This window comes from Pteropus vampyrus, unplaced genomic scaffold, assembly GCF_000151845.1.
Source record: "Pteropus vampyrus isolate Shadow unplaced genomic scaffold, Pvam_2.0 Scaffold275, whole genome shotgun sequence".
Taxonomy (NCBI): Eukaryota; Metazoa; Chordata; class Mammalia; order Chiroptera; family Pteropodidae; genus Pteropus; species Pteropus vampyrus.
The window spans coordinates 387292-413191 of record NW_011889056.1 but is presented as its reverse complement, the minus strand read 5'-3'; the positions used below and the strand labels follow the sequence as shown (position 1 = coordinate 413191).

At 52.3% G+C, this 25900-nt stretch overlaps 1 protein-coding gene and 2 pseudogenes across 1 annotated transcript; 2 read left to right on the top strand and 1 right to left on the bottom strand.

Moving 5' to 3' along the window:
* Positions 1-118: 118 nt before the first annotated feature.
* Positions 119-25579, top strand: BCAP31 (B cell receptor associated protein 31). Its single transcript, XM_011375526.2, has 8 exons — positions 119-206; positions 1281-1413; positions 2845-2945; positions 8323-8470; positions 22102-22237; positions 23114-23231; positions 24028-24128; positions 25181-25579. The coding sequence occupies exons 2-8, from the start codon at positions 1322-1324 to the stop codon at positions 25217-25219; spliced, it is 735 nt and encodes a 244-aa protein (XP_011373828.1). The 5' UTR covers positions 119-206; positions 1281-1321; the 3' UTR covers positions 25220-25579.
* LOC111729676 lies at positions 4714-4832 on the top strand (annotated as a pseudogene).
* Positions 7086-7204, bottom strand: LOC111729684 (annotated as a pseudogene).
* Positions 25580-25900: the final 321 nt, after the last annotated feature.

Sequence of the window (25900 nt, the reverse complement as noted above, 5' to 3'; positions counted from 1 at the left end):
GGGCGTTGGCGCCTCGGCTCGACGTCGGGGGGCGGGATGGAAAGCGGCAGTGGGCGGAGCCTTCGAGGCTTCGCTTCGGTTGGGGGAGGGGCAGGGCACTGCACGCGCTTCCGGTTTCCGGCTGCGGGGGAAGGGGCGGGGCCAGGGCCGGAGTGAGAGAGTTTGGCGGCAGTAGCGGGGCGTGTGAGGTGTCGGTGGGAGGCTCGGTGAGCGGTTCCGCGCGCCTGGTTGCGCTCCGCGGTCGCCGAGGTCCCTCAGGTCCTCGACGACGGGGAGTGGCGGGCAGCGCGGAGAGGCCGGCGGGCGCGGGGCCGAGGGCCGAGTTGGGAGTGCGGGGGCAGGGCCGGCCTGAGGAAAGTCGGGGCGGCGGCGGGTGGAGCTGCGCTCTAGGGGCGTCGGGGCCGGCCGCGGGGGGGAGCGGAGAGGCCCCTCCGGAGGAGCCGCCGATGCGGGGCTTGGGGAGGGCGTGTGGGGCCAGGGCCACGCCGGGGGCCCCGCGCGGGGCTTTCCGAGCCGGGCGAGAACTATGGCCTGCCAGGGCTGCCGGGAGGGCCTCTTCTGGTTTCTGAGGAGACAGCTTTTTCTAGAACTTTCTCTGGATGGGGTCATGAGGCGTTTAGTCGAGACCTGCATTTATTTGCTCGTGGCCCTGACTCCCGCCCTGTAGGAGTCGCTCTTGTGGGTTTTCTGAGGTACTTCGAGTCCTCCAGCCCCATCGGAGGCGGACGCGGTAGTCGGGAGGCCTTTTAGACTCCGCTCTAGCCTCACAGGGAACTGCTGGTTTTCTCTCGGCCCCGTTGGATGGGCTGGGAGGGAGCGGCCTCCTGGTTGGTTTTCCTGGGGCGGGGGTTGGGGGGCGCCCCGGCTTTCGGAGAGAGTGCGTTACTGAAATGCTGCCGCCTCAGGGCTGACAGCGAGCTGGGAGTCCACCGCAGAGCGGCCCTGATGGATGTTGAGAATTTCCTCCCATGTGTATGGGCTTTATTAAAAACGCATTCCCACTTAAACAGGCATGAGGGGTGTCTCGGACTCCGCGGGGAAGGGAATTATCCAGAAAAGTGGCTCTGGACGCGCTATTGCACTTACCGGAGGGCAGCGGGGGGACGCCGCCCCGTGAGGGGAAGTTGGTCGCGCCTTTGAACGCTGTTGGTCAAGTCTCCGTGCTCAGTCGAGCCCCGAGTCCTCTTTCAGCCAGTTCTTTAAAGACGAGTAGGGTGCTGGGGTACGCAAAGCGTGGCTGTCCAGCTCTCGTGACTCCTTTTCCTTCTGTGCCCTGTCAGGAAACAAGCTCACTTCTCCCTGTTGGAAATCCAGCAACAGGATGAGTCTGCAGTGGACTGCAGTTGCCACCTTCCTCTATGCAGAGGTCTTTCTCGTGCTGCTTCTCTGCATTCCCTTCATTTCACCCAAAAGGTATGGCCTGCGGAGGAGCAGGCAAGCAAGTAAGAGGGTGACTATTGCGGAGCCCTGTCGTATATGTGTGTAAAGTTGGTGGACCCTGGAATTGGAGCCAGACAGGAACAGGTAGAACCTGTCTGGGGTTGTGTTTTACTGTTGCCAACCTTCCACACCGTTCTGCTTTGTCACATCTTGCTGAGTTCCTGTCCTGTGTTCCCTGCCTTCAGGTCTTCAGAATGCCCCAAAAGGGAGAAGACCTGGCTCTAGTTATGGTTCTGGGAATGATGCCCTCCTGCCTCCCCTTGGGTCCCTGAGGTTCAGGGGATGGCAGTGTGGGATCCGGGAGACTTGTACCACGGGGTCATGTTCTTGCTGATTTGGTGACTTCTGTCCTCTTAACTCACTGGCATTGCGTAGTAACCTCATGAGCATTACTCAGCCTATGAAGGAGGAAGCCATATCCCTTTTCAGTGAACAGAGGACCTGTTAAAAGTTAATTGGAAATTAGTTTTTAATTACATATGATACATAAACACGTTATTCTGACTTAAATTAGAACATTACAAATAAGGTTGAGTCTCTATAGATATTTTAAAAAAACTTTTAATGAAATATACGGGCACTTGATGTGATACAATAGGAAGTATACAGCACTGCCTAAGGAATGCTTTTGCCAGAAGTCAGATCTGAATCTTCACACCTCATACAGTTTGGAGGGAATGGCAGAGACAGAAGCCCCTTTGGAGCTGCAATCTGTGAAGCTTTGTAGGACAAACAACCTGGTTTCTGCAAAAAGTAAATTGGGAAAGAAAACAAAAGAGGGTGAGGGAAGGGGGAACTTATAAAATAAGAGGTTTAAGATATTTCTCAACTAATGCAGAAGCAGAATCTCGTTGGTCTGGATTCAAACAAACCAGCTATTTAAAAGTGCAACAGCTAGACTTTGGGACCCTGGCTCTGATAATGGGGGATTCTTACTGCATTGCGATTTCATTAACCATCTTTGAAGGTTATAGGGCCACTTACAGGACTACATTCTGAAGTATTTGTGGAAGAAATGAAGGGAGGTTGGAGCTGCTTTAGATGGTGGGATTCTAGATGAACCAAGACTGGTCACGTGGAAAAACAACTTAAAGAAATAATGTGAATGTGGCAAGCATTTTGAACACCATGCAGGGGAATGTAGCGGAAAGTAAATTTTTCATTTCCTTCCCCAGAGACTACCAGTATTTAAGACTGGTTTTCTAGAAATTTCTATACAGGGACGAGCATCTTTTTGAAACACTCTTGAATGGATGCCATAAATTTGAAAATTGCAGCTGAGGCTGTGTGGGATATTTGACCAATGGAGAAACCTAAGACTGGGTTTCTGTTCTCAAGGCCCAGATCCCAAGTATATGTTCTTTCTTTTCAGCCCATCCTTTTTGTTTTTTTTTTTTTTCACAGATGGCAGAAGATTTTCAAGTCCCGCCTGGTGGAGTTCGTAGTGACCCATGGCAACACCTTCTTTGTGGTTCTCATCGTCATCCTTGTGCTGCTGGTCATTGGTGAGTGAGCTGTTGCCGATGGCAGCTACATGACCGAGACCCTTTGCTATGGCATCTGCTGCAAAGCTCTGTGCCATGTTCCACACGCAGCGTACAGCTTTGGCTTCTCAGAGATAGACCACTAGTGGCCCTGTCTTTCTCTTGGGAGAAGAAGCTCCCTTCATCCATGAAGAGGGTATTGCTGGTAGGGCCTTCACTTTGACTAGCAGTCTTTGTGGACTCTGTGATAATCACCTCACGTTTCAGGTGGCTCCTTGGGTTGTTCCAGAACTGAAATCAAGAGGGGCTATAACTGGGCCATGCTGACCTTGGTCTAAGTAGTACTGCTCTCCAGCCACTTAGCAGCATTAGTTTCTCCCTTGCTGCCTGGAATAGATCACGAATAGGGGACTGAATGACCAAGTAGATAGGGAGCCTAGCTGGGAAGGAAGCTGCTGTGTCCTGTAGTATAGTGGGGGCCAAGAGATTTGGCAGCGTATCTATGGAGCAAATCCCAGACCTCTCTGGATCTGAGTCAAACTTCAGGTCTTTCTGGGTCCTTCCAGCTCCAAAGTTCTATAAACCCCACATTGAGGTGCATACCAGCTGGGGCTTGAAAGATAAGCTGATCCCAGAGTACGCTCAGGGATGGGGCTTGTGGCTAGGTGGTGCTAAGATGGGAGGTGAACATTTTTCGACATGGTGGTGTGATCGTTCAGAGACCAGAGGAATTAGTGCAGCTGTCATCTGGCTGTTAAATGTGTGTTTTGCTGTGGTTAGTGATTAGTACATCCTCCTACTTGGACTCCAAAGTGTTGGCTTGGCCCTGCTACAGGCAGTGGACCTGTCTACAAAGAGTGATGCTTGCTTAAGCTCAGAGCACTCCTCTCCCCAGCCCCCAACAGAAATTTGGCGGAGGGTGGGAGAATAGGGGGCCGGAGTTTAGGGGAACTTGCTTGGCCCCACCCACTAGCTTCAGCGTCAGGTATTTTCCCCTTCCTAATATCTTGAGACCTGATGGGATATGTTCAGGCAGGACTACCTTCGAAGAGGCCACATGTGGCCCGCCCATTCCCAGCCATGTAGGGTGAGTGCCAGCTGCTTGGATACCTTGCTGTTGAAATACTTGGCGAGGCCCCAAAAGGTAGATCTTTGGTAGCTCTTTGTATTCAGAGTCCTCTCCCTGAGCAGCCTCTGAGCACACAGGGACCAGGGAATATGCACATCATCCTCTGAGCATAAAAGCCAGGCTTTTCATTTGCTTTTGCTCTTGGATGTGGGGTGGGGATGAGAATTGGAGCAGGGAGGGACTGTGCTGGAGGTATTCCCTTTAGGCCTTGCCCCTCTGCAAACCACACTCCACGAACTCTCCATTTCCTAGTGCAGCTGAGTGGACCAGGGAGGTCTTTCGCAGCAGGGTCCCCAACCCCCAGGCTGCGCACCAGTACTGGTCTGTGGACTGTTAGAAACTGGGCCACATAGCAGGAGGTGAGCGGTGGGTGAGTGAGCGAAGCTTCATCTGTATCTACAGCAGCTCCCCAGTGCTAACATCACCGCCTCAGCTCCACCTCAGATCATTAGGCATTAGATTCTCATAGGGGCGCCGGTCCCCGGTACCAGAAAGGTTGGGGACCACTGCTTTGCAGAACCCAAGTTAGCAAAGGCGCCATTCTTCTTTTTGGCATTGGGGAATTGCTTGAAAGTTCTAGAGGGATATCTGACTGATGACAGGCTGCTTTCATAAGCATAATCTCGAGAGGTCTGCAGTGGTTTCTACAAATACGTGTTAGTCTATGGCCATGCTACCCTGAACAAGCCCGATCCCATCTGATCTCGGAAGCTAAGCGGGATCGGGCCTGGTTAGTACTTGGATGAGAGACCACCTAGGAAGACCAGGTGCTGTAGGCGTAAAAAATAAAAAAAGGGATTGTAAACTAACAAGGTCCTTGCAATCTATGAGGTCAACCAAGGGTTGCCTCGCCTAAAAACAAAACAAACAAAAAAATATAAGTGTTAGCTGGTAGCAAATACTAGTGAAATACGATGGGTATTACCAGTTAGAACTGTAGCTCTTGCTGGCCCCTATTCTTCACTGGGAGGGGCCTAGGGCAGATCTGACTGGGGAGTGATGAGGGTCCAGAGTCAACTGCCCTGGCCAGATGCCTGAGTCTGGGAAGGCAGCACTCTGCTTTGTGACTCGGGCTAGTATGGCCAAACACCCCCATCCCTAATCTGCTCTTTGCCATTGGCCAGGGTGGTCCTTAAGGTGATGGGGTTCCTGGATGCAGATGACAGTGTAGAAAAACATGTTTTTTTCCATCATAAAAATATTTTTAAAAATTTAACCTAGAAAGTTAAAGTCCCCCATAATCCCATGTCTCACAGTTAGCCATCATTAATGCTTCATCGTACATTTCCAGAGGCATTTTCTATGCTGACATCTTTGTTAATATATTACACACTGTTTTGGATTGAGCATTTTTCCACTTACTGTATCTTAGGTTCTTTTTTTTTTTTTAACAGCAGTCTCATTCTTTTTAAAGGTTGTGTAGTATAGTCATCCCTTGTTATCTGTGGGGGATTGGTTCTAGGACCCCTATGAATACCAAAATCTATGGATGCTTGTCTCATAAAGAATAGTGTAGTATTTGCATGTAAACTACACATATCCTCCCATATACTTTAAGTCATCTCTAGAATACTTATAATACCTAATGTATGTAATGTTATATAAGTAGTTGTTATACTATATTGTTTAGGGAATAACGATAAGAAAAAAGTCAATACGTGTTCAGTATAGACATAGCCATCATAGGCCTAACTACATAATAGATGTCAGCAATAACGTAACATTTTTTCCCAAGCATTTTCGATCTGCTTCTGGTTGGATCCATGGATGTGTAACCCACAGATGCAGAAGGCCGACTGTACAGGCACACCTCAGAGATTGTGGGTTTGGTTCCAGACCACTGCGATAAAGTGGATATCGCAGTAAAGCAAGTCACACAACTTTTTTGATTTTCCAGTGCATATAAAAGTTGTATTTATACTATACTGTAGTTTGTTGCATGCAGTAGCATTATATCTTTAAAAATATTGTACACTTTAAAAATACTTTATTGCTAAAAAATGCTAACCATCACCTGAGTCTTCAGTGAATTATAATGTTTTTGCTGGTGGAGGATCTTGCCTTGGTGTTGATGAAAACTCAGGATCCATGAAGTGCAGTAACAGGTATGCCTGTATTCTATCAAATGGTTATAAGGTAATTTCTTCTTCATAGGCATCCTAATATTGTACATTTATGCAAATGCTTCTATAGGATAAATTCATAGAGGTGGAGCTGATGAATATAAGGGCATGAACATTTTAAATTCTTTTTCTTAGTTTGGGCCGCTGTGACAAAAATACCGTAGAATGGTTGGTTTAAACAACAGACATTTATTTCTCATGGTTCTGGAGGCTGGACGTCCAGGATCAAGCTGCCAGCAGAATCGGTATCTGACAAGGGCCGTCTTTCTAGTTCATAGATGATTGGCTTGCTGTGTCCACACATGGCAGAAGAGGGTGAGGGAGCTCTCTGGGGTCCCTTTTATAAGGGCACTAATCTGATTCATAAGAATATTGCGCTCACAACCTAATCACCTGCTACCTTTTATAAAGGCACTAATGCCATCATAAGGGCCTTGCACTCATGACCTAGTCACCTCCCAAAGGCCCCACCTCCTGATACCATCCCATTGCGGGTTAGAATTTGTCATAGGACTGGGAGGCGGGCAGGAACATGTCCATAGCAATTCATAGGTGAGTTTCCCAGTTTATACTCCTGCTAATAGTGTTGGAAAGCCCTTGCTTCATGATACAGATTTAACAAAGGCACCAGTATGGGGAGGCAGGTTTTTCCCTCCCAACCCTGGAGAGGCAGATTTTTTATCTATCTATCTATCTATCTATCTATCTATCTATCTATCTATCTATCTATCTATCTATCTAGCTATCTATCTAGCTATCTATCTAGCTATCTATCTAGCTATCTATCTATCTATCTATCTATCTATCTAGCTATCTATCTAGCTATCTATCTAGCTATCTATCTATCTAGCTATCTATCTAGCTATCTATCTAGCTATCTATCTAGCTATCTATCTATCTATCTTTAAGTGCCTATAGCATCTGATATTCCTAGGTGGTCTCCCATCCAAGTACTAACCAGGCCCGACCCTCCTTAGCTTCCTAGATTAGATGAGATCGGGCACGTTCAGGGTGGCATGGCTGTAGACTTTTTTTTTTGGAGGCAGATTTTTATAATGTAAGATCAACTTAAAAACCAAGCAGTGTCAAATCAGGAATTAAGAACCAAACAATATCTATACAATGATACCTTACCCCTCCTCCACGGGGGTCTGTTAAGGACTCTCTTTAGGTGGGTCTTTATGTACCAACCTAAAGAGATGTCTTGGGGTGGGGAGAAAGCTGTAGGTATGAGATGGTTCCATATCTACTTTACAAACTTAGAGATGTAAAAATATTTGCATACTAGAATAATGTATGTTTAACAGTGGCTCTCAGGAGCAAAGGCTGCTTCCCTTTCATCAGTTATTTGCATGTCTCCTGTGCGCCAGAACTGTGCTAAGCCCTAGGGACATACTAGAAAAGATTTATGCTCTCGCGGAGTTTGTAGTCTGATTTGGGGGAGACACACAGTAAACCTCTAATTAGGGTAATTTCAGATATGGGTGTGTATTACCAAGAAAACAACATAGTGTAATGTGACAGAGCGACTGCTTGAGATAAGATGGCCACATGTTCTATACCCTGCTGGAGGCGATTATGTTATGGGATGCTTTTTCTATATTTCTGGAATGTTTGAACTTTTGATGAACACGAATTCCTTTTATAATCCTAATAAAACCTGTTACAAAGCTTAGAAGGGAAAACTCTTTAGCAGGCATCCTCTGGTTCTTGTCCCCTAGGCAGCTCATGTCTCCTTAGTGGGCATTTCCATAAACAGGAGGATCCTTGCTTATCAGTGGGGTGACTGACAGCATCCGACTTAAGATAAACAGAACCAGACGTGGTGAGGTGGAGTGGGGACCCATGGAAAGGGGAGCTGCTCCTGGCCAGCAATACCTAAGACTTAGTTAGCATCTTGACACAGAGCAAGCTTGTGGCTGGAGTAGAATGGGGCCTGGGAGGGACGTGAGAAAAGTTGGAAGAGAGAGAGGGTCTGAGGGCAGAGTTCTCACAGGCACGCCCAGGGCGTGTGTCGAAGGGGTGATAATGGGAGATGGTTTGAGGGAAGCAGGACCGTTTGACTGATGCCGCCTGTCCAAGCTGGACAGCCCGGACTTGTCCGCGTGGGCACTAAACCCTGTGTCTCTTCTCTGCTCCACTATAGATGCTCTGCGTGAGATTCGGAAGTATGATGACGTGACAGAGAAGGTGAATCTCCAGAACAACCCTGGGGCCGTGGAACACTTCCACATGAAGCTTTTCCGTGCCCAGAGGAATCTCTACATTGCCGGCTTTTCTCTGCTGCTGTCCTTGTGAGTGGGGAGGGGCGAAGGGACCCCTGGGCTAGTCTGTGACTTTGAGTCTTCAGTCCGTGTCCTTGAAGCAGAGGTCTGTGTGTGTTAGGGAGCCACACAATTTCTCCAGAGGCCTCTGATTTTCCTCTTGGTTTCCAGAGGCAGTGTAGAGAGTGAGAGAGGACTGACCAGAAGTCTTCTGGCTCTGCCATAACTTGCCACATGCTCTTTAAAGGCAAATGCGTTAGCAGCTCACTCTCTGTAGATAGCGTGAAGTAAATGATGAGGCATTTCCCTCCTCTGGGAGAGGCCCTTTGGAGCCCACCTTCAAAGGGACCGATTAAATAGGGGCTTTTTGTGTATGGGGTCCTGCTCTGAGAAAGAGTAGGCAGAAATGGCACGAAGGGGCTGAAGCCAACCTTGTCCCCAGGGTCTTCTCCAATGTTAGACCTGTCACAGGAGCATATTGTGCTCCATGGTAGTCTGAGTATTTGTTTTGTTGTTGTTGTTTTTTGTTTTTGCAAGACCGAATGCCTTGATCAGGGCCAAGGGGGTGGCTAGTTGGGCAAGATTAGACTGATTGAAAGTGCCTGTTTGAGTCTGGGGCTGCTTTACTGCCCCCCTGCTCAAAGGGGTTCTGACCAGCAGCCCAGCCATTCTCAAGCATGCTGGCTGGCAGGGAGACATCGAGCTCAGGCCAAGGGCTTCCAGGGGTATTGGGAAGAGGCTCACCCTGAGGTTACTCAGAAGCAGGGTGAACACGTGGATTCACAGACTGGGCTCTCCCACTGCTCGTCACCTGGACGTCCTTCTTCACTAGACATTAGAATGACTACCTGTCTGGGTTTCGGTTTTTCAGGAAAAGTCAGTTGCTCAGGTGAGCATGCCCTCTCTGGGTCAAAGTTGGAAAGTATTGCGGGTGGCGCTGGAAAGAGCAGACAGCTCTTCGAGGCGAGCCGTCCGATCAGAGTCAGGAAGTGAGAAAGCTGGGAGGAGTTGGACACAGACCCTAGAATTTTAGAGTTTCAGGAAGCTGTGAAAAAGAAGATGATTTGTGGGCTGAGACTGAAAGGGAAGCAGGTCTGGAGGACCAGGTCTCAAAAACAAGGATTCGAGTCCACCTGCACGAGAGCTGAAGGATGGGAGGACATGATGATACTGCGGGTCTGAGGGACCACAGGTGCTTAGGGCTCCCTGGCCAGCTCAGATCTCATCTGAAAGATAGGGCAGGAGGAAAAGTAAGGACTGCCCCAGAAGAGTACACAGAGCGTAGGAATAGTATTGGGGAGGTGAAAGCCTGCAGTGAGCTCTGGATCATGAAACATGGTAGGACCCGGGAAGAATATAGTCCCCTTGGTGTTTCTGTGTCAGGGAATGGCAAGCACTGGGATGAGAGGATTGAAATCCCCAGAGGGCAAGGGTACACGGGAGTGCCCAGCTTCTCTAAATGACTTAGCTTCCACTTGGACTTGATGACATTATGTCCAGGGCTTCTCGGTGATTGTTTGCAGATGGGCTTGCCAGTCCTTGAGGAATTGCAGGGTGGGAGAGGTTCTGGAAGACTGCAGACAGGCAAGCATCTCAGTTTCCAAAGGAAAGAGAAAGTAGATGAAGCGGTAACTAGAATGAGATGGTCTGACTCTGATTTCAAGCCATGTTCTAGAAGGAAAAGCTTGTGTCCTTTCAGAGTAAAGAGAGGCATTGCTGGCGACTACCGTGAGTTCTCAGAGAGCCAGTTCTCTCAGTCTGCCCCTGCCGTCTGTCAGGCTAGTGTATGTAGATTTTCAGCAGAATGATTACCAGGCTCTGATTTGATTCTTATGGACCATGTGCTGAAGTGTGGGCCAGGTGCTGGCATAACAGTGTCATTGGGCAGGATCCTAACTCCCATGAGTGGCTGCCTCATGGATTAGCTCCATCGAAATACAGGCTTCAGGAGCTTAACTTTCCACCCCCAACCCACTCAGTGTTCTCTGTTGTTGGTTGTTTTAATGCGAGCAGATGCAGGGAGAGATGGAAGCTAGGAGGAAGTGAACGGCAGATTAGTTATCACTCAGAATCCATGGCTTTCTTGGTTCACTGGTGGGGCCGGCTTGAATGAGATTAGAGTTTTTAACAGGGGAACATTTGTAAACCTGCTTGTAGGTTCATAAAGGGCTACAGAGGTAGGGTCAAACAGGAACTCAGATGACTTGGGGTTGTGGCTCATTGTAGCTCAGTAGGAGTTAGTGGCTGAACTACTGCAAAAGCTGATGAGCCCTTAGTGCCCTTCAGTGAAGGCTGGGGCCGCCAGGAGGGAGTCAGCCAGTGCTACCTGGAGGGTTGCATGTGGGGCCCCACGTTGAGAGACGTTGGCAAAGTGCAGATGGTGAATTCCAGAGCAGTCACAGTGCTGGCAGATAGACTGGGTGGTGCTTATTCGCCACATACTGTGGCTTCAGAGCCTCACTCTCCTGACTCTTCTGTTCTTGTGATCTGTTCAGGGCATGTATTATCTGTACTAGGGGACAGTGGGTAGCCAGGTATACCAGACAAGTGTGTGCTTGGCTCAATATTTTGACCAATAAGTGTTTTGACAAAAGCAGAGTGAAGTACCACCCCACAGTCAGGGTACAGAACAGTTCGCAGTTTCCTTTCCAACCTAAAGGGGTGGCTTCAAAGAAAAGCAGTCCTCATTTACACCCCACGTTATTCTCTAAGGGGTGCCCAGAGGTTGGGAGAACAGAGCAGACTTTGGGCCCACCATTTCCGTCTGCTCTTGCGATCCTGCTCTGTTCTCTGTCATGTTGGCTGCCTCTCCCACTTTGCCGGGGCCTTTCTATTAGACAAGCACGTAGGCTTTGTTATGTATTCCCTTTTAAACATGTCACACGTGGTTACTTCTTGGATCTGGTTGTTCCAGCAGCCATACGTCTCAGGGAAAAGATGCCTTGTTATGTCTGCCACACCCTCCTATGTCCCTGTCCAGTAGCTGATCAAAACAGGACCTATAAACTCTCCCCTTATCTAGGGGTCAGATTCTTTGTGGTGGCTGTGGCCCTTGAGAAACTTCTCTTTGCACAGCATTAGCCATAGAAATGTTTCTGTCCAAACTTGATATCCATACAACCCATATGCGGGAAACACTTTAAAAAGCAAAGCTCTCATCTTTGTTATCCTGATTACAAAAGTTATACCTGCTCATAGTAACATAAAGCCCTCCAAACTCAAATAATATAGAAATGTTGGGCGAAAGAGTGAGTGCCCTGTAGTCCCATCCTCAGAGACAGGTACAGGTAATATTGGGGATGTTTCTGAACTTTTGAAAAATATCTTGCATCACGTATAAGTTTTCTTTTACAAGTGCTGTGGGTTTTTTTTTTTTCTCTGCTTCGACTTGCCTTTTTTACCCAGTGATATAGCTTGGCAGTGTTTCCAAATGACTCATGCAGACCTCTCTTGTTCTTAATGGTTGTGTAGTGTTGTGTCACGTGAGGGGACCATTGTGTGTTTAACCAATTCCCTGCTCACAGACCTGAGCCGATTTGAAATTTTTACTATTAAAAAAAACACTCTCCCACATTGGTTTGCTTCTTGTCTGTTGTCCCACACATTGCATTTCTTTTTTCTTTTTTTTCTCTTTAATCATTGGAAATGGATTGATAGTGTTCTAGTCCCCTGGCACTTGGCTGCCCTAAGTGTGGCCTGTGGCCCTGCAGCCTTTATGACCTGTGGGCTTGTCGGAAATGCAGACCCTTAGGCCCACCCCCGGCCAACGGACCCCGTTAGTGCCCATTAGTGCTTGACTGGCACTGCTCTGGCACGTCTCCCCAAGCAGACTACCCCAGAGGGCACAGGTGGACAGCAGTTCTGGCCTGTTGCAGGGTTTCACTACCTGGTGGGATTCATCTGGGCCTGAATGTGGTCACATGCATTTAAAAACCTTGGAGTAGTCGCTCCCCTCATGTACCTGGTTGGTTCTCTCAGAAGCCAGGCTGTGCGCACCCAGCAGTTTTTGAAGCCCTTTCTCTGAAGAATGCCTTTTCTCATCTGTCAGCACACACTGTCCGCCCTGCGTGGCGGGTAATCTCTTTCTTTGCGTATGTGGCCCTCTGAACCCTTGCACTTGTTCTTTTACAGATGAACCACTCACTTGTTAGCTGCCTGTAAGCCTGCGAAAGGATGGAAAGAGATGACTCTTTCTCTTGGGCGGGTCGAATTTGGCTGTGTTAGGAGAATTGTTTTGTGGGGCCCCATTCATGGTCTTAGCTCAGCAAACATTTGAGCATGACTCTACCTGAGACAGTGCCGGGTTGTTGCCAGAGAAAGAAGATAGAGTAGTTGAGGGAAGACTGGCATGTGACCAGCTCTTACCACACTGTATCTGGTGTCATGGGGTACCGATCAGTAGCACACACCTCCACACCTTCTGGGTGTCCGTACTTAGGAGGGCTGGCAGCATAGGAAGAAGGACGCGGAATCAACAGTCAGGAGACTGGAGTGCCCAGGCCAATGCTGCCACTTGAGCAGCTGTGTGTCTTTAGATAAGCATCTCCCTTCTGTCACCCTAAGTATTCTCTGTTAAAAGAAGGGCTTATCTCAAAGATTGGATGGCTCTGTGGCCTCGCCTGTATGTGTATGAGCTGTTGGTGTGGTTCCTTTGGTTTCTGGCTCTGCTCGAAGCCAGTAAGGGCTTTAATAACGCTTCATAATCCTGTGGGGCTTTGTAAATGGAAAAGGACAGCCCAAAAGAGATGGGGCGGCCAGAGCTGCCCAGGTTGTAAGTGGCCAAGCACATGCCTAATTCTGAGCCCCTGCTCCAGCCCCAGGTGTTCGCGTTGGTGTGAGCTGTTAGCACTAGGTGGTTGGTTTTCAGACTGTAGGCAGGACAGTGGGCTGCTTTTCTCCCTGAGTAGTTATTGCCTGGCTTTAATAGGGAGGCGCTTGTACATTCTGTCAGCTAGAACCTCCCTGCTTGTATGCCCTCCATGTTAGTCTTAGTTTTATGAGTCTGGTGACTCTAATCTCTTAGTCCCTTTTGTACATCTGAAGATGAAGTCATCTGGTAGCACACAGCCATTGGAGGAAGACGAGACTTTAAAAAAATAAATTCTCTGAAACGTCACTGTAATCAGTGGTGACGTGTATCTTTGCTGTGTATCTTTCTAGATTTTTCTATGCCCAGTAGCAGATACCACTTGTTAAGCATTCTACGTGCTTGGCACATATTAATCTTTACAATAGCGCTGCAAAGGAGAAACTGCAGTTCGGAGAAGTTCAGAAGGCTCTCCAAGTTCCCAGAGCTAGTCATCGGCAGAGCTGAGAACTCAGACTCAGGGTGATGGCACCGCCACACCTGGCTACTTTCCCTGCAGAATCCACACACTTCTTAACAGGGCCAAGCTGTAACTGTCATGTGGGAACTTGCATTTTCCACTGAATTTCTCATGAACGTTGTTCTGGGACAACCCATCTATTCCTCCAGCATTCTTATGTGTCTAACCAAAGCCCCCCTCCCCCTTTTTTCTGATATCAGAAACAGTGGGAAACCCCTCTCAATTGTCATTTTGTGTATACTTTAGCTAGGCCAGCTTCTGTGGGCCTCCTGATCCTTTCCCAAGCGTCCATGTGCCTCTTACCATCTTTCTCTTCCTTGTCTGTGTCTGCACACGTCTCACTGGCATCTACTGATTCAGTGCCTGAACCTCTGTAGGTACTGGCTAAGATTCAGGAAGGGGGCTGAGCAGGGTGGATGGGTCAGGAGTGGCGGGAGAGACAGGCTAGAGGGTTTTGAATGAGTGTGTACCCGACCTCCGTGTGGTAGAGTGCTGTGTTTTTTCCAGAGGCGCTGGGCTATGATCAGAGTTGTGTATTCGTAATTGGCGACTGTGTATGGGATAGGGTGGAGCAGCCTAGAAGCAGGGAGACCCAAGCTGGGAATTGCCGGAGTGACAGACACTGGCAGCGTGAACCAGGGCGCAGTAGCCTGGGTCACGAGTGGGAGACAGGTTTGGGAGGTTTGATGGGAGAAAGGGGAGGAGCCAGTAGGATGCCAAGGTGAGGCTGAGGTGGTGGCAGTTCTGCTGTGGGCATCTACAGAGTTCCAACTGGCAGAACCCAGAGGACTGCCTGCAAGCATGCACACACGCACACATGGGAGGAAAGGGGGGAGCCAAGAGGCCCACTGGAAGGAACGGGGAAACCAGGGTACAGGAGGGGAAGGTCAGCAAGATGGCACACTGTCTCAGCGCAGAAGCCTGGGGGTGCTCTGCCCTTCATTCTGCCTTATCCCATGTGCTCCCCCGCTCCTATGTTTTGTTTTGCTTTTTATATTGTGGCAAGATGCACTTAACATCAAATTGATTATGTGAACCATTTGTAAGTGGACAGGTCAGTAGTGTTGAGTCCATGCACACTTTGTACAACCAGCCTCCAGGACTCATCTTGAAAAACTGAAATTGTCCCCGTTCCGCAGCCTAGGGATTTCCCCTCCGGAACGCTTCGTCCTGAGTGTCCTGGGAACCATTGTCATGGCGGGGCTTCCTGCTGCCAGCCTTGCTCCTCCAGCCAAGTGACCTTTCTGTTATGTCAAACCAGTCCCACCACCTCCAGCTTTCAGTGCCTTCGTAGCACTTTTGGCATAAAAGGCCCGATACTCAGATCCTTTGGGACGTGACCGCTGTCTGGGTTGGGATCCTGGGTCTGTTACTGGCTAGTTGTGTGACCTCGGGTAAGTCACTTACTCTCTGAGCCTTTCCCCGTACTTGTAGAGCAGGGATGAGGATACCTCTCTCAGGTGCTTAGTGTGAGGAGTGAGGGCACTCAGGTCATGGTTGCAGTGTTGTGCCCAGCACATGGGGAATGTTTAATAAGTGGTAGCTGTTATTAGTATCACCCTGAGTAGTTAGAGTGCTTTGTGAGATTTTCCCACTCATGTGGCAGGCTGTGCTGGCCCAAGTAGTGAGTGAGAGAAGGCCCAGTCTTGGCTTTCAGGGGTCTTATGTTCCAGGCTGGGCATGGGTAGTGGCAGAGTAGAGTGGGACAGAGGACAAAGACAAGAGTGGAGGGTCACGGGAAGGTGTTCCCCAGGCAGAGGCTGAACAAGAGTTGGAGGCAGGCAAGCTGAGGTGTCCTTGGGGCCCCAGGCATCCAACTGGATGATGCTAGGGGGTTCTCAACCCAGGGTGGGCTGCTGGCTGGTCGATGTAGAAAACACAAACACATGTAGAGGCGGAATAGAAGAAGAGTTCCCTGTGAATGTCACCCAGCTTTAGCAAAGAACATTGTCCAGACAGTCTCATTGTATCTACTCCCCCCTGCCTCCAGTCTCCATTACCCCCGGCTCTGGATTATTTTCAAGCAAATCCCAGATATCACGTTTACAGGCAAAATAATATTTCGGTTTATCGTTTTTGAAAAGAGAGAGGGACTCTTTAAAAAAAATTACAAGCACGCTAACATCTCACCTACAAGAACTTTATAGGAATTGCTTAATACAAACTCATTCGTGCCTGATCACACATTGCCGTGATTACCTTGCAGGAGTTTGCTTTTTTTTTTTTTTAAATAATCTATTCATTTCGATTGATATCTAGATAAGGTAACTAGGAGTTTTTAAAATCCCGGTGCTTGGGCCTCCCAAAGATAGCGGTTTAAGTGGAGGACCGCTGCCGTAGAAGGCCAGGCCGACAGGCTTTTGGCCTTCAGTTCCACTCGATCCATCTGTCAGCTGCCGTCATTTTTTTTTAAGAATACAAATATAATAGCACTTCAGATCTAGGCACTGGTAAGAGCCTTTTTGGTAAGTCCATTGATTCTGGTCCCCATCAAGCCAGACTCACCCCAGCTACAGCAGTGGGCCAGTGTCCTGTGTGTGCTGGATGAAGGGGGTCTGCAGTAAAGGGGGGGGGAGTTTCCTATGAAGAGTCCAAGAAGGACCATCTGGCATGCATCAGAGTGAGCATCCGCTTCTTTTAAAATACAGATTATCTGCTCAGCTACTTGATTTGGGCTGAAGAATTCCTCACACTCTCAAAACAAACAGTGAATGACCTCCTTTGGGGCTGGACGCCAAGCAAGCAGGGCTTCCTTCTTCCTGATTCCAAGGTCATTGAAAAGCCTGCCATTCCAGGAAAGCCCTTTTCTCTCAGAGCCTGAGGACTCCAGCCTCTGCCGCCTAGAGGCTGAGGGTGGGTGGGGGCTGTGGAAAGCAGGGCTCTGGATGGGAGGAGACCAAAGGGTTCCTCCAGCCTGGCCCTGTCTGCGAGATGGAAACACTCGCTGTAAGGAGTGTGGCTGGCGTAACCGAGGAGCTGGATTTTCCCATTTAATGTTGTTTTAATTCATTTGAACTAAAAAGGCCACGTTTGTGGCTGGTGGCCTCCACGTTGGATAGTGTATTTGGAGCCACCTTTTGTCTTTTACTTCTTTCCCCATCCCCGGGGGCTCTGAGCAGGAGAGGTCTCTGCTGGAGGCACTGCCTTGTTTCCATTGGACTCTAGGACCATGCTGATACATCCAGGGATGACAGCTCTCTCTCTCCCGCTGCCTTCAGGGTTAACTTCTCCAGTAGCCAGGTGGGCCACCAGCCTGTTTCAGTTGGAGTCAGCTAGTCTTGGAATATCTTTGCTCAGGTGGTCTGACCTTCAGTTGCTCTCTGCTCCCCGCCAGTTTACACAGAATCCCTTGGCTGGTTTCAGGAAGGCACATGACAGAAACACAGCTTGCTCCTTCCCACTGGCTCTCTTCAGCTCAAGAGGGCAGAGGACAGGCACATACTGGCAGGACCGGCTGCATGCTCCTGCCCCCTCGCCCTCTAGCTTGCTTTGCTGTCTCAGGGTGGCCACCTGGGCGTTCAGCTGAAGTTGTCACAGGGACATTTCCCTTCCCCATTTCTACCACTTCCGTGTGTCCCGGGGTAGATAGGGAGGCCGAGCCCGGAGTTGTGCTAAGAAGTTCTGGGGCAGCCTTGCAGGAAGAGTGTCCCTGAATCTTTTTGAGTGAACTCTACTTTCTTTCTCTGCTGCCTTATTTTCATGACTCCAGACCCATCGGGATGATAGTTTCCTGGGGCGGCTTCCACCCTGTTACTACTCTCCGCCTGAAGCCTTTCCTGGGGCATCACCTGGCTTTTGGTTCCTGGCCAGGGCAGCTGCCTCCTGTGTTTTCCTGGACAGTTGGGGTGGGTCACCCAGAATCCGCCCGCCGGGTGGAGCCCTGTCTGGGGCAGGACTTGTAGTCAGCCTGGAGAGTCAACAGGTGGCGCTGTGACACCAGCTTCCCACTCGTACGGGGGAGTGGGATGAACGGGAGCTGTGCCTACATGTCCTGCAAGGGGTCCCGAGAGCTGAGTGACTCAACTCAACCTGAGAGTATGGCACCTAGGAGATGCCTAGGAAATTCTAAGTGGGCAGGGTCAGCAACAGGGATGGGGGCCCACCACAAGCATAAAATAGTCCAGTCAGGACTTGGGAGGACCTTTCTCCTTGCTCCTGCCCCACTTCCCGTTAAGCCTGTAGGAGGGAGACAGGAATGGTGCAAAGCACGTAGGAAGCACACCCCCCCTCCCTTGATATGGTTGGCCCTCTTTCTCTAGTGTCCATAGAGAGATTCACATTCTCCTCCCTTGTTTATTCAACCTTTTATAAAAGCACGAGAGCCCCACTCTGTCCAAAAACATCTAACCAAGAAAGCCAAATCGAATTCAGGTATTTGGGGATGACGTTTGTCTGTCAAGAATACATCCGGAGTCTCTCAAGGTTCATGTGCTGGCTTCTCCTTCTGTCACCCCAGTACCTTTGGGAAATCCCTTTGGCTCGTGAATTCTGACCTGTTGCCCAGAAGTGGGTGGCCAAGAGCAGCTACCTGGGCAGTAGGACAGGAACAACGGGTACTGTCACGAGAGGAAGAAGCTGTATCTCAGCCTTTGCTCCAGGCTGATGGCGCCTGAGCTGCTGAGACTTGGGGATTCTGAAGCTCAGCACTTCCCATCGTGGGCCCTATGGGGACTCAGCACTGAGGGGTCACACAAAGGGCATAGTGAAGCGACTGGGAGGGGCCAGGGGCGGAGGGTCACAGGGGGAGTGTTGGAACTGGATCTTGGTGGATGAGTGGAGGGCAGGCGTAAGAGCACGGGGCCTGGTGCGTGAGGGACAGTGAGATGTTTTAGAAGGCTGGCTCGTGGGCAGGTCTAGTTGGCCTGCTAGGGAGCGCTGCTCTTGGCTTAGCCTGGCGCGCTCTGGATTTGGGCCAGGGCGCTGGGCTCTGCCTCTGGCTGGAGTGAGTGTTTCCCCGAGTGCCTCCTCAGCTACCGCCGCAGTCACAAGGCTGGCTTGCTCATCTACACGGGTTTGACATGGTGCCTTGCTACTGCTGTTTCCTATCACCCCATCGCTCGACTGGCAAGCTCCGTGTCTGCCTGTGTCCCCCTTGGTGTGGCTGGGTTGGGGGAGAGCCAGGGCCCCGGACCCGTATCCAGCCCTAGCCTACGGCGCAGTCTTACATGTGGGAGGGGGAGGTCACATCCAAGGCCTTGGGGGATCTCGAGGTCAAAGGTGCAGTCCCTCACCTGGAGGTGTTGGTAGGTGGGCAGCCAGACAAGAGGGATGATGAGGAAGAGAACGATGCAGCCAGATGAGAGACAGGTGAGAGTCAGGAGAACCTTTTTGGGGAGCAGATGCTGATTTAGCTGGGTCTTGAGTCATCAGCAGGAGTTCACAAACAGAAGGGAGGAGCCATTGTAGACTGCAGGGCTGAGTGCAGTGGCACAGAGACAAGGCATGTTCCAAGAAGGGCCAGTGGTGTGGTGTTACTGGAGCCGAGGGCCATGTGCCAGCCAAAGGCCAAGGGCGGGTGTTGGAGGGGTTGAAGCAGAGGGTGACATGATAAGATTGTCTTGAAGAAAGATTGCCTGGCTTTTCTCGGGGCATGGATTGCAAAGCTGCACGATTGCAGGTCACGGGTCGGGAGGTGACCAGTTAGCAGCTGTTAAAACCACCCAGGAGAGGAGTGGTAAGGGCCCTCCCTGTTGGTGATAGGGATGGCTGGGGATGGTCTGGGGGTGACATAGATAGAACTAGACGATGGCTTCAGGGGAGGAGGGAGGGGCCTAAGGTGGCGCACAGGCCCGAGAGCGGGGCTGTGCAGGGCCGGTCTGGCCCTCCCGGACAGGCTGAGCTGGGCGTGTCTCGGGGACACCCAGGGGCTGCCTTCTAGTAAGCGGTTGGGTGTGAGGGTCCTGGCCGAGATAAACCCTGTCAGGGAGGAGATTGGCGGGCGGCCAGGGTTGCTTGAATCAAGGGCAGGGGAGGATTCCACGACAGAGACTTGTCAGCTGCTCTAAGTGCTGCAGAGCGAACACCTCTAGGACTCCAGAGCACTCCTTGGGTTGGGCGGTTATGGCATCGGTGGGCCTGTTGGTGGCTTGGCCAGGCTATGGCCTAGGAGGTTGGCATAGGTTGAGGAATGGAAGGAGGAGAAGAGGAGCTTGGGTAGGTGGGAGGGACAGCGGTGAAGAGTGAGGTTCCCGGAGGGAAGAATTGTCCAGAATCTTCCTGAGCTGGGTTGGAGGAGCAGGTCTAACACAAAGGGAGAGGGCGTGGATGGCACAAAAGACACATGGGGGCTGGGGGTGCCTGCCCTCGCCGAGGAGGAGACCCTCACTAATGAGAGCTGCGAGCTAGGGCAGGGGGCCTGCAGGCCAAGGCTTCAGGAGGGCCCAGAACCGCTCTTGTGCTGGGTTCTGCGTGTTTGCCCGGGCTCGTGTTGGCAGCTCTGGTGCTCTATAGCTGGGGACAGGCCGGGAGGGTAGTGAGGCAAGGTGGGCCCATGCTGTGCTGTTGCGGTCATTGCTGCCACCACTACCCTGGGCCCAACCTCCCTGGGTAACTGGGGTGACAGCCATGGTCACTCACAGCACTGCTGGAGTCCTGCCCGAGTCAGCTGCCTGCCCAGCTTTGTTGGGGGGGTGTGTGGGAAGTGTCACCCTTGGGCTTGCCTCTCTGGGTCTGCTAGGTGGCACACGTGCCTTCCCCCCACTCCACTCCATCTGGGCATTGGCCTGAGCGCTCTGTGCTGGGAGGTTGGGGGGTAGTCAGACTTGCCTTTCTTTCTGGACCCCTCCAGTGACTTCCGCTACCTCTGCGAGTCAGGCGCGTTGCTTCTTTCTGGCTTCTGGGGTGCCCGGGAGCTCCCTCCACCTTCAAGGCTCCAGCCCAGTCGGGGGCAGGCTGGTGGGCAGTCAGTGGCTGAGACAGGGAAACCTGAGCCCTGGACCACGAGGTTGCGGCCGCTAATTTTAGAGAGCACATGTCACTGGAAACTCTTCCCTCCTGCCAGGAACAAGTGGCCTGGCTCTCCCTGTGCTGCCAGGGGCTCCTGGAACCTATTCTCAAACCAGGAAGCATGGTGAGGATCTCGCGGCTCCTGAGTCCTGCTCCTCCCTAAACGCTTGTTCCTGATGGGTTCTGCCAGGGCCCAGGCTCCTCTGGCCTGTCCAAGTCCTGATCTGGAAAGCGATGGGTTCTGGATCTTTGGGCCTGGGCGTCTTGTCAGTGAGAGCTTGCCTTGTTTCTTTTCCTGTCCCTTTGGGCCCTCTGAGCAGCAGGCGTCCCCATGAGAGGCTGGCTGGTGTGGCCAGAGAGGATGACCTGGCCTGGGAGTGGGTCTGGACAAAGCGGAGTCTTTCCCTCTTCCCCAGGGCCCCTGTACATACCGTGCCTTCCTTCGAGCTGTGGCTGTCCTAGGCCCCTGTCCCAGGTGTGGGGAAAGTCATGCCGTCCGTCTCCACCCCTTGGTTTTGACCATTTGAGCTGCGCCTTTCTCGAGGGCGGCTCTCAGGAAATGGAGCAACGTGTGCCCCCAGCTGCTGCCTGTTTGCCTGTCATGGCTGGTCTGGCCCCGATTCTTCGTTTCTGTCCCCCTATCCCCAGCGGACCTCAGTGTGGCGATGTTATCTAACAGATGTGCTCTGGCAGCTGCCTGCAGAATGCGTTTGGGAAGGGGGTGGGGAGAGGAGACTCATTTCCATCTCTCCGTGTTGGCCTGGGAGCAGGTCCCTGGCAATTTAGAACGTATAGTGGGGTTGGACAGACAGGAGTGGGATTCCGGCCACGTTCATTTCTGGCTCTTGACCTTGACCAGTTACTTCAGCCTGCTGAGCCTCAGTTTCCTCTCTGTGAAGTAGGGGTGGTGATCGCCCCTCCCTCACAAGATGGGTGCGAGGATTCGGCTGGTCTGTTGGAAGCACCCCCAGGCACTAGCTGCTCTTGTTTACCAGGGTGAGCCTGGCCTCGCAGTGAGGAACATGGTGCTGCTGTGGCACGCTGAGGTCCTGACCTGGAAAATGCCAGGTTCCGGGCCCTCGGGTCGTACGTAGCTCCCCTGGCCTGCGTGTCCTGTCAGGCTCCTGCTTCCTGTGCCTGCCATTTGGGGGCAGTGTTAATCACGCTGGTGCGGAGGACAGCTCCTGGTCCCTTTCCCCTCATGTTGCCAGATCCAGGTCGGCGGCGTCTCGCTTGGCTTCCCCTGCAATCCGAGAGGCAGGTCTAGGCTGGAGGCAGGCGTGGGGCAGGAGCACCCAAGAGGAGCAACCAAGAGACGGTCGTTCGTGCCAGCCGTTTTTCCCTCTTTCTTTTGCTCACTTCTCCCTTCTTTTTTGTAAACAATCACAGCCTGCTTAGACGACTGGTGACTCTCATCTCCCAGCAGGCCACTCTGCTGGCCTCCAATGAAGCCTTTAAAAAGCAGGCAGAGAGCGCTAGTGAGGCGGCCAAGAAGTACATGGAAGAGAATGACCAGCTGAAGAAGGTGAGTTCTGCCTGCCAGACCCCACCATGTGACATTCTTTATGGGCACAGTGGCCACTGTGAGCCTGTCAGTGACATTGTGGTTGTTGGAAAAGCCAAGGAGTTCAGGGGAGGGGCGAAGGGCAGTTCTCAGTGGGGGCCTGTACGGGAGGCGGTGCCCTTGCTGCTCTCCCACCTCTACTTGCTATGTCCAGGCCAGACTCTTCCCTGAGAAAACTGACTTCCTAGTGAGCCAAGCCCTGGGCTGTGACCTGTGGGCAAGTTAGCATAGAACATTGCTCTCAGCTGGGGATGGGCAGGACCAGGGTGTGGCCAGTCCTAGAAGGCCTGTGAAAAGGGGTGAGGTGTGAGCCAAGCTGGGAAGGAGGCAGATAGGCTTGGATTCCAAGGCAGGATAGAATTGGACAGGCAGGGGCGAGTTCGGGGCTCCTTGGCCAGAGTGAGCTGTCGATCCTGCGGGGAGGCGGGGGGGCATTGGTCACTTGGGAGTGATTGGCAGCAATCCCCAGATGACAGCAAATTGAGTCATTGGATGGACTGGTAAACTCTGAGGAGCTGTTAAGAAAGGATGCAGGGCTGGGGGCCAGGGTGGGCAGGCTTTGTGGCCTGTGAGCTGTAGCAGGTGGCCCTCCTGGCCCTGGCCTTTGCCTGGTGGCTGGAAACAAGCAGTGTCCCAGTTCTGCGCTAACATTTCCCAAGGGGCAAGTGCCCAGGGCAGCTTCAGGAATCACAGTTTAGTGGGGAGGACAGTGCTAGAGTGTCTCCCTCCTCCTCTGCCTGCCCCTTGCTGCCTCCCTCCCTCCCTCCCTCCCTCCCTGCTCTCTCTCCCGTCTCTTCCCTCCCTCCCGAGTAACCAGGCCCTTGGCATTCTTCCTAGGAAGCTGCTGTCGGTGGAGTTGAGTTGAGTGCCAGGGAGGTGACTTTGGAGTTAGAGACCAGTAACCTGAAGGCCGATCTGAAGAAGCTGAAGGATGAGCTGGCTATAAACAAGCAAAGTGAGCATTGTCCTCTGGTGTCCCCTGACCCCCAGAAGTCCAGAGCCTCTGTTGGTGGTTATCTCTGCTCTGTCGCTCAAGTATTAATAACGAACTCACCCTCGGATTCAGGAGCTGGGCGAAAACAAACAAATGACACCCTGCTGGTCTGGCTCCGACATGGTGGGGCTCAGTGGTTTATCGGTGCATGTGGGGTCCTGCCGCGCAGGGCCTGGGGAGCCCCAGAGATCTGTAGACTAACTCCAGAGCATCTCAGTGTGAGGAGCATCTTACTCAGTGCCAGGCATGGGGCAATAGGCATCGTTGTCACCAGGGGGCTTGTGGGTAGGGAAGGAAAGAACTCGGGAGGGTAAATCAGAGCTGGTTGAGACGTTCCCAGAAATCCCGCTGCGAGTTCCCAGACGCTCCCTTCCTGAAGGCCTCTCCCAACATGCCTCTTGTTCTCAGCTTCCAGGTTCAGGTTCTGCTCCGTGCCTCCTGCTCTCACCCCAGCATTCTCAGAACGTTTGTCCCATGCCCTCAGACTCCCTGAAGTCACCCCTGCCAGGAGCCCCTCGGGTCTCTTCGTTAAAGGGGCTGGGGGGGTCTTTGGTATTACCTCACTTTCCCCAGCTTTGTTGGCCAGCTCCCCCATTTGGGGGACTCTCAAAGCATCCAGCAGAGGAGCTTTCTTGAGGGGAGTGATCTAGTGGGGATGGATTGAGGCCCAGTACATATCTGGTGCCTCTAGCAAGTGGAGTTTTTCTGCCTAATCCCCACCTTTTCGTTTTCCTTTCTTTACTCGAATCGTCCCCAGAACTAGAGAAAGCTGAAAACGAGGCTCTGGCCATGCGGAAGCAGTCCGAGGGCCTGACCAAGGAGTACGACCGCCTGCTGGAGGAGCACACGAAGCTGCAGGTCAGCACGCCTTGGCCTGCTCCGTTGGGTGGGGGCCCCTCTCCCCAATCCTGTGCGCTGGGGAGGCCGCTGCCCTCCTGCTGCAGGCCCTTCGAGAAGGGGGCTGATCTATCCCGCTCCTTCCTCTGTCACTGCTGGATCTGAGTCTGAAGAACCTGCCGAGTATTGCCAGTCTGGGCCCAGCAGCCAGAACCCTCTCTTGGGCAGGAGGGGTGTGGCCTGGCAGATGATGGCCACTTACTAAGGTGGCCTCAGCAGTAGGGTTGGCCTCAGGCCCAGCATCGGTGCCCTTGAGAGGTGCTCCTTCCTTTACGTTATCCCTGGTCCAAGTCCACTGAAGGGCCCCCTCTCAAGAACTGGACACACACAGGGGAAGCTCCAGGAGCGGCTGCTGGCCTTCCCGCCATAGAGGCTGCAGAGCAATGTGGAGCAGAAAGCTCGAGGCATCGCAGGCCACCTCCCACCCATAGCAGGTGCTAGTCACTGCCATTACCCATGTCCCCAGGCCTGGTGTGAGTCCTCAGATTAGCTGCACCTAAAGCTCAGGTAGCCTCGAGTCAGGCATGAGGGCCAGGCAACACTCCTCAGTTCTGATGGCTTGTCTCAGCACTTGGTGGCCCAGTTTTGGGCACCACAGTAGGCGAAGCGGGAGGGCGTGGCCCCCGGAGGGGCCTGACGGCCTCAGTGTGGGGCAGGCTCAGCAGTGGGAACTGTGAGAGGTGTGCAGAGTTGGGAAGAGCCTGACCTGGGCCTCACAAGGGACTCAAAAGCTGAGGCTGCCATGGGTGTGGGAGCGGGTGTGGGAGCAGGAGTGGGTGGGGCCCAAGAGGAGGTGTTGGTGCAGGGTCAGCTGGTGCTAGGGTCAAGGCCTTCGCTGGAGCAAGGCTGTTCCCACCCTCGCAGGCCTTTGGGCGCTGCTGAGGGTGGCGTCCCTTCTGCACCTGGACACCTGTAGAAGTAAAGGTGCTATGCTGGGCCTCGGGTGGAAGGGCTAGAGGGCGAATGTGGGGAGCGTGCCAACCCAGTGCTTTGCGATTTCTGTCCCCTTTTAGGTGGCAGTAGATGGTTCCACGGACAAGAAGGAGGAGTGAGGGCCCCTCCCGCCCGTGGCCTGGCCTGAGCTCGAGCTCGCCACTTCCCGAGAGCCAGGCCTCTCTGGGCACTTGCACTTCCCACCCCTCACACTGCCTACAGTTCATTGTTCTCCCAGCGCCCCCCAGAGGACCGGGCTCCCACCTACTCAGGATGCATTTGTCACCAGCTTGGCTATCCAGGAGCGTGGTGGGCCCCTGGAACCCTCGTGATGGGTCTTGCTTCTTGCTGGGCGGAGCCCCTTTTTTTGTTGCACGTTGATGTTTGGGCTCCAGGTCCCCTTTTCTCTGCTCCTGCAGGAGGGTGGGCGAAGCAGGCAGAGTTTCTGTTGGGGGCAATAAAGGTTATTATGATGTGTCGGTGGTGTGTGCATGCAGCTGATGCTGTGAGGAGCCCTCTTCCTTCCCCACCCCAGATTGACAGCCCTGACAGAGACCCCCAGCCTTTGTCCTTCTGGGTACTTTCTTTCAAATTGTTCTACCCCTAAAAGCTCCCCATCCCAGGCTGGGCCCAGGCTCACACTTGCCCTCTTTGCCTCTCCACTTCCTGCTCCCCAGGCCAGGCTCTATTTTATGGCCACTGGGGCGTGTCTGTCCTGTCAGTCTCGGGGGTGGCCACTAGGCCCAGGGGAGCTTGGGAGACTAGGTGAAATGGTGGGGCTTCCAGGTGGCAGATTCGCC